Source organism: Mastigoproctus giganteus, chromosome 8 (assembly GCF_048544385.1).
Source record: "Mastigoproctus giganteus isolate SK-2022 chromosome 8, ASM4854438v1, whole genome shotgun sequence".
NCBI lineage: Eukaryota > Metazoa > Arthropoda > Arachnida > Uropygi > Thelyphonidae > Mastigoproctus > Mastigoproctus giganteus.
In genome coordinates this window covers 160,176,227-160,184,996 of record NC_143582.1, presented here as the reverse complement: position 1 = coordinate 160,184,996, position 8,770 = coordinate 160,176,227, and the positions used below count along the sequence as shown (strand labels likewise).

General features: G+C 35.3%; 1 protein-coding gene across 1 annotated transcript in view; it reads right to left on the bottom strand.

The window, feature by feature from the left end:
- Positions 1–892: 892 nt before the first annotated feature.
- The window catches only part of jar (Myosin heavy chain 95F jaguar), a 633,758-nt gene continuing 625,880 nt past the window's right edge, over positions 893–8,770 (bottom strand). Inside the window, exon 27 of the mRNA XM_090379849.1 lies at positions 893–1,107. Within this exon, the coding sequence (XP_090235975.1) occupies positions 965–1,107 (143 nt within the window). The 3' untranslated portion in view covers positions 893–964. The remainder of the gene's footprint in view (positions 1,108–8,770) is intronic.

The following is an 8,770-nucleotide window of genomic DNA, read 5'->3' as shown; positions in this document are numbered from 1 at the left end:
GGAACTGGTAGAACTTACTGGCATAAAACCTTTTACTGTTCTAAAATGAAGTGGCCAGTCCATCCTCAGACAGTGAATTTAAAGGTTGATCTAGAATTGGATGGATAATTAAAAATGCTAACCACATGCTAAGGCTAGCAAAGCAGCAAGTTAATAAGGGCCCTTTAGGTCATCAGCATCCAGTGCAATCACTAACGTACTATTTTGAAAATGTCAGTTTTCTGTTCTCACTGAACTGTGCCCTGGAAAAGTGGCAAATTGTTTCTAAAGTCATGTTTTCAGTGAGAAATTAGCTGCCTAATAATTTTTTTCCATTTTTGCAGGGTGCAAAGGATCATAAATCTCATGACTCCTTAAGACCTAAATTGTATACTTTTTTTTACTGTAAATAGGAGCTAAAAATAACAATTTATAAATTGTTTTTCTTAAATATGAAATCATATAATTATAGTATTTTTCAATCATTATCACTTAAGTTATTAGTTTTCCCTCCTCTAACTAAAAATACTGCTACAATGAGCAGGACACAACGCATTCTAAGCCGTTTTTTTTTTTTTTTTTTTTTTTTTTTGTAATGTAAATCATAAAGAGGAAAAGTAATAAAACCTATTGGTTCTGAGAAGGCAGAATGTTAGGGGAGGGGGGATTTGCATATGGGTGTTATGAGCTTCAAAATTTTGGAATGTTGTCAAAACAAAACATGCCAACAGGCACATTACTGATAACTCTTAATGAAAATAGTCTAAAATCATTCTCATATTTTTTACATAATTCATAAAAACAAAAGTAAATTTTAATGTAAATCATTTAAAGGTTTTGCTCCCATAAATTCATATTGCATTTATTTCAAAATTTAAAATAAACAATAGGAACTTGATTTGAAAGCTAATTTTTTAACCAAATTGATCCTTAAAATTGGTAACATTTTACTTCAAACAACCATTTGGGAGTTCTTTATTTCCACTTAGTGCCTTGGTTGAGAATACAACTCTCCATTATGCTTTTTCCATTCTGTTTCAAAATCTTTTTCAAGAATTTCAGCTCCTCTTTTACGAGTAAGACCGGTATCTTCAAGTTTCAGTTCGCACATCTGGATATCATTTTTTCCTACAATGAAGAAGATCATTAATTTAAATTCTCAAGAGTTCATGCGCGCATGCACATGCACAATTTAGAGAAAAAAAGGAATGCTTGCTGAATTTTTTGTAGAAATATAAAAGCCAGTGAACTGCAGACCAAGTAAAAGATATGAATTTATATAAATTAGTGGAACTGTTCTATTTCTAAGCCTGAAAAATATGAGTCATCATCATCAACCAGTGCAATTACTAATGTAAAAAAAAAAAAAAAAGAGTCACTTTTCTAATTTCACTGAACCATGGCCTGGAAAAGTGGCAAATTGTTTCAAAAGTCATGTATCTAGTGAGTTTTAGTTTTACTATACTATAAGAAGTCAACTTTTGATTATTAAGAATTTTCTAGGTAATGCTAAAGTATCTAACCTATTGAAAAGTCATCAAAAGAATGATATTTCTAAAAATAAATTACATATATCCCTCTTTGGAATGTACTTTCATTTGAAAGTAGCTCAATAGCAAATGACTGATAATCTAAGCTCTTGACCTTTTGTAATGCTTTAGTGACATCTTTATGGGTACAACAGGCATTATATTCTAATTTTTAAAAATTTTTGTTAAGTTTTAATGGAACAATGTCTCTATTTGTGCCTTCATTCAGATTGAGATGTTTGAAGAACGTAAAGTTTGATATTCTACACAAAGTCATATATTTCAGAATGCAGAAAACTATTGTTGTTTCATATAACAAAATGTGATTAATTTTAACTGTTTGTTTTTAAGAAAAATTGAAAATTCCTTTTTTTTTTTAGTTAAACAAAAGGAAATCGTAAAATAAATGAATAAATAATCTTTATTTGTAGAGATGGTGTACCCAAATTCCCATCACAGTAAGCTGTTTTCTGTTTCAATTTATACATAAGATATAATTTTTGAATTTTTTTTCCTTTAAATTCTAATTCTTTATATTGAAATTTTGTCTGCAGTGTGAAAAGGTTTCACCAAAAGCTTTTTTCTTTTCTCTCTCTTTTTTTTTTTTTTGTTTTTCATTTTCCCGATATAATATATGTAACTTTACATGACTGGTTGCTGCAAACTGTTCAATTATTTCATCTAATCTAAATTTTTGACTACGGTGGCAACAATAAGCATTGCAAGGTTTGAGAATCTGTTTTTTGCCATAGTTCTTAAATATTATTTATTAATTTATTTCAGTTTTGAAAATAACCTCTCTCCTGCAATAGAGACAATGGGAAATGAACATATTCTTATACAATCTCAATACATATCTGGAAATAATTGTGTTTCTTTTCTAGATTAGTTTACCAATGCAATTGAGTAAAATTTATTGACTGGAAACAATATATCCCTGTATGAATTAAACTGCACTAATCCTTCTTTCAAACAATTTTCATCAGCATTTTCCCATAAATTTGAACAAACTCAACTACTGAAGCATTTTTAAACAAAGTTTTTAGCACTCATGCCTGGCCTGAGCAGTGTAATTTACAATATGTAAGATAACCACTTTATACAAGATTATGTATAAAGTGGTAATAGGTATTTTAAAACCCAGTTTAGTCTTGCAACACAAGTTATTTGTGAAGCAAATTTTTTAGCATTATCTTATTACATAAATGGGGGAGAAAAGTGAGCCAGTTGTCAATAGTTAATCCTAATACTTTATAGTAGAAACAAAAGGGAGTAGGAATAGAAGGACTAGAGGGGAATGAGAAGAAGTAAGGAGCCCTTAAATACAACCATATTAGTTTTAACACTAGAAATTTTTAATTTGTTTAGAACACCAATTATGCAATTTGCTCAGAATATGGTTGACACTACTTTCCAGCTGAGATAAGGAATTCCCAAAAAATAGCAAACCAGATCATCAGCACATCCAAAAGCTGAATAATTTTGAAATTCATGTAGAATCCACTGGTTCAATCCAAGATTCCAAATCAAATTTCAAATGTAGTTTTTGATAAATTCTCCTTGTTAGGAGAATATCATCTGCATGGAAGAATACATTAATAATTGACTGTACAGCAGAAGACCAAGAGAATAGATGGATTCAGTATGATTAATGTTGAGGACAGCCATGAAAAAAAATTTTGTGAATGACTGAAAATTGCAGGCAACTGTAACATAATGATTAGAAAAATAGTGGTGAACCAACTGGAACTGATTGAGAGGGCAATTAAATAGTCTAAGATATTAAAGGGTGCTTTCCTATCCTTTGGTAGGAAAGCATCCTTGAAGTCAATAAAAATAACTAAAGCATATTTGTGTGGGCAAGTGAATTTGTTTTAAACAAATGAACTAAGGTATCCTTCATACCAACATCACATCTAAAACCAAATTGATTGGAAGCATAGCAATTAATGTCTTGAAGAAGAGAATCAATACTGTATGAAATTACCCTCTTCTAATACTTTTTGTATGTTAGGTAATAGAGCAATAGGTTGATAAGACTGAGGGAACTCCACTGGCTTCCCAGGCTTAAGAAAAATTTTTAAATGAGAAATTTCCAAAATGTAGGAAATATAGAGTAATGGTGTAAAAGTTTATTATAAAGACATATCAAAATGTTGGCAAATTTCAAATGTTTTTATAAATTCTCCTTGTTAGGAGAGTATCATCTGTAAGGAAGGATACATTAATAATTGACTCTACAGCAGAAGACTAGGAGATAAGATGGATTCAGTATGATCAATAATTGCAAAATTGTAGATGATTTGTGAGTGCAGTTTTTCACAAACAGTTTTGTAGATTACACTCCATGGGTCTTTATTTCCTGTTTCAAAGACAAACATACACCAAATATTTGTTTTACTCTTAATTATCATTTTATCATATTGGAATTTTAAAGATAAATTGTTTTAATTGCTCAACTTATTATTATTGTTATTATTATTATAATTAGCCATATGGTGCAAGGAAGCCTGAGGCTTTTGCTGCACCAGCCAAAAAAAAAAAAAAAATTCTGAGTTACCCCTGAGAGAGAGAGAGAGAGAGAGAGAGAGAGAGAGAGAGAGAGAGAAGAGGGAGGGGGTCAGAAATAGAAGGGAATCACCAAGAAAGAGAAGAATGATGATATCCAGCTCAGGACCCCGGGTGTGCCAAGCCCATACTCACCAGATGTGAGCCCCTGGGGGTAAATTAAAGGGACAAGAGCTATAGCTTTTTTGGTAAGATTTTCATGCTTGAAAAGAGCCTTTCAAGCAGTTGTAAGTTTCCCCATTTCACCAAGGGGCAATTTTTCTTATGTTGAATTTTTGATTTGGTTGAATTATTTGCAGCTTTTATAATACCATTTTTAATAAAAGAGGCACATTCTACAGGAATTCCAAAATGTGTTTCAAAGTCAGAAAATTAAAAAATAACATATCAATAAAGCCTATTCCAGCTAATGTTTTTAAGAGAAAAATGAAGTGGAATTTACTCAAAGAGGTAACTACCATCAGGGGTAAAGGGAAGGGTTTTTGCTTTTGTAAAGGCGACCACGATGGTCTGAGACAGTATTTAAATTCTATACAGTAGGACCAACTGATGATGTTACCAACAGCAAATTCAAAATGGGAAGCATTCAAAGAACTTATCTTGTAAGCTACTAGGCTTTACATACCAACTAGAAATGTTGTTCAAGGTTTAGGCCTAAATGGATATCAGATGAACTAATGAGACATATGTCAGAGAAGAAAAATGCATGGGATACATATAAATTAATGGGTGACATGGAAGCCTATGACAGATATAAGCTGGTCTGTAACCAAGTCACAAAGGAGATTAGGCAGGCAAAGGCAGATTATGAGAAATCCTTGGCAAAGGATGCAAAGAAAAACAGCAAAGAGTTCTTTACTTATATAAACTCTAGAAGGAAAGGGATGAATCAGATTGGTCCACTGTATATTGATGGTTCAACACTTGAGGATCCTGCTCAGGTGGCTAACAAACTAAACGAGTATTTTGCATCTACATTCACACATGAGGAGTTATTCAGGAAGGGGAATGTCAGAGATGAAGTAAACTCTGGCAGTGAGCTAGATAATTTTGTAATAACTGAGAGGAAAGTGGAGGAGGATCGATTGTTGAGGATAAACATAAAAAAGGCACCCGGGGTGGATGGGATCTATCCAGTTATATTAAAGGAGGTAGCAAAGGAAGTAAGCAAACCCTTAGCCATAATTATGAGAGCTTCTTTGGAATCGGGAGGTACCCATAGACTGGAGATGTGCAAATGTGACCCCAATTCACAAAGCAGGATCAAAGGCTGACATAGGTAATTATAGACCTGTGAGTTTAACTTCTGTTCCAGGAAAATTAATGGAGGCACTGGTTAAAGAAGCACTGCAGGATCATTTAGACAAGACTTCAGTTATAGCTCGGACACAGCATGGTTTTGTTAAGTCTTCCCTGACCAATTTGATTGGATACTATGATGCAGTCACAAAAGAACTGGATGCAGGGAATAACTTTGATATTATATATTTGCATCTTAGAAAGGCTTTTGATACTGTTGCACATGGAAGACTGCTGCACAAATTGGAGCAGTGTGTCATTGGAGGCAAATTGCTGCTATGGATAAAGGGATGGTTGAGGGAGAGAAGACAGAGAGTGGTAATCAATGGACACTGCTCATCGTGGACTAATGTTATTAGTGGAGTCCCTCAGGGTTCGGTATTGGGTCCATTATTGTTTTCTGTATTTATAAATGATATTGATGATGGTATATCAAGCATAATGTCCAAGTTTGCAGACGATACGAAGGTTGGCAGGGTTGTTAAAGACACTACTGACGCTATGTTGCTGCAACAGGATCTGGAAAGGTTGAGCAGATGGGCTGAGAGGTGGCAAATGAAGTTTAACATTGACAAATGTAAAGTACTACATATGGAAAACAGCAACCCCAGAGCAACATATTCAACTCTGTGGTACTACACGGACAGTGGTAGAGAATGAAAAGAACCTGGGGATAATTGTGCAGGCAGATATGAAGTTCTCTGAGCAGTGCAGACAGGCTGCAAGAGTAGCTCATGGTGTCTTGTCAATGATATACAGAAATTTTTCTAGCAGGGATAAGGAGGTGATTATTCCCTTGTATAAGGCAATGGTCAGGCCACACCTTGAGTACTGTATACAGGTCTAGAGGCCTCATTTCAAGAAGGATGTAGTGCTGCTGGAACAAGTACAGAGAAGGGCAACAAGATTAGTGAATGGAACAAAGGGTTGCTCTTACGAAGAAAGGCTTAAGTTTTGAAAATTACAGTGTCTGGAGACTAGGCACCGGCGAGGTGATCTGATAGAGGTGTATAAAGCCTTGAATGGTTTGAGCATGCTCAATGCCGATGGGATCCTTCCTCTTGCTCAGAATAATCACCTGAGAGGGCATAAATCCAGATTGAGGAAAGACAGATGTAGGATAGATGTGCGGAAATTTGCCTTTAGCCAGCTAGTAGTTGGTTGGTGGAACAGACTTCCATCCCTTGTTGTGGAAGTTGATAGCCTAAATAAATTTAAGGCTCAGCTGGACAGGTATTTTGAACGAATGGAGGGGTGAAATGGATGAGCAGCAGGATCAGAAGTTAAATCACTTTAGTGTGATCGAAGACAATTAGATCATAAAGTCGCAACTGACATATACACACCAATCATTAATAAAGGAAACCGTGGAAGAATAAACAGTAGTAATGCTAATAATGGATCCAAGGAAGAGCAAGAATAATTATGAGAATTCCAAGTTCATTAAAAACTTGAGATACGTCCTCTAGAATCAGTCACAGAACTAAACCATGTAAATGATTTTCCATTAAAATTACCTGCAATTATGAATTTAGAATGATTTAGCTGTCTGATGACATGATCTAAAAACTACAGTGAAGGACAGCTAGAAAGGGTAGGTCAGAGGGAGGAGTTATGTTTTTGGTTAGGAAGCACATAGAATCTAAGGCAATGCACCCAGCTGATATGGGTGTATAGTAATTTATATCTGGCAAACTACTTTAGTTACATCAAAACTTTTCTCAGTAAATTAATTACACATAAGTAATGATGCAGTAAGTCAGGCTATCTCTGTTTCCCCTCTGTGCCCTTTTTAACCTCTATTATAGAAGAAAAGGTATTTCTAAAACTCAGACCTTTGTTAATCGCTCTCAGACTTTACTAGAACTTCTGCTAAGATATTCCTATGTTCGGCATTTAACTTTAACTTGTTACTGGTGAGCAACACGGTCAGATCTCCAACATTCTTGTTTTTAATATTGGAAATAACGAATCGCCCCAATTGAACTGAATATTAACTACTTGACCCTCCTCGTTTTCATTCCAAAGAAAATTCGGTTCTCCTCGAGTTTTAACAATTTCCGCCAAGCTTCGCCTATATTCCCTGTATTCTTTGTGTTTCCTACTACATTTAACCATTCTATTCCTTCGTATTCCCTTGTTCGTATGCCATCTGAATCCGAATCAGACCCCGAAAGTGTTTTGCAATCTTTCTTACCGCGTGACAAAATTGATACCTCTTCCCCCTCTATTTGTTTTGTTTCGGTCTCTTCTTGAATTTCCTCTGTTCTCCCTTTTGCTCTTTTAGTTTTACTGCTTATTTCTTCCTTCTCCCTCCGCTCATGTACATTTTGTACTGTATTTTCCGCTTCCATATCCTCGGTTAGTTCTGCGTGTTCTGATTGTGTTACCGACATATCGTACGCTATTGTAAACGTTGGTGTGATTTCTCTAATCTGCGTCTCACCCCTCTGCACTACTATAGTTTCTGCGCTTTCAGCGTTAGGCATATCTTTTGGTGGCTCGCTTGCTTTCTGCTGTCCTCCCCCACCAGCAACTCTTTCGGCAAACGTGCGTTCCGGGCACTGAATGAATTTGTGTGGAAGCTCCGCATTTTTTACAATTATTAAGGCAGTTGGCCGTAATATGACTGGTGCCATTACAATTAAAACAACGTGATTTTTGGCATTCTGCTCCCAAATGGTCTTTACCTCCACACCTCAAGCAAACTTTCTGAACTCCTGGGTAATTTATTAATAACCTATGACCCATCAAATCGATGATGTTTGGCATGGGCGTTTTCATGTCAATATGAATTTGCACCGTACCTGTTTCTACGCCTGGCCATTCCTCATATTCTTTCCTGTGAATCTTTACAACCTTACCAAACTTGTTAAAAAAACTCTCGACAGGATTATTAGACATTTCTACCGGAAACCTGTCAATAGTAACCACTTTGCATATGTTACCAATTTGCACAGGTTTGATCATTACGTTTCTAACAGAAAACCCTTTCAAAACCTTTTCTCTTATCTCTATTGTTCTCAAGACCAACTGATATTTCTGCCTCGGTAATGGAGTTAATCCTTTTATCTCGTGAACCGAAACAACCTGATTCACTCCCCGCATTACCTCTGTAGTCTGAAACTCCACTGTTCTTTCTCTAAAAAAGAACTGTGCCATAATTAATCTCGGTTCCTTAAGGAAAATGAATAGTTAAAAAATCCTGTGTCCTGCCTGACACCAGCAAAACGAAAAAAGCTAACTTGGCAGAAATAAATTTCAAAGAAATGTAAAACAAAAGAAAATCAATCACTTACTACCCTCCTAAAGGAGGTTCCCCACAACGGGGTAACCTCAGCTGAAAGGACTGCCACTAACCTCTTGATACGATCGGACACTTTCCTCAAACTTCA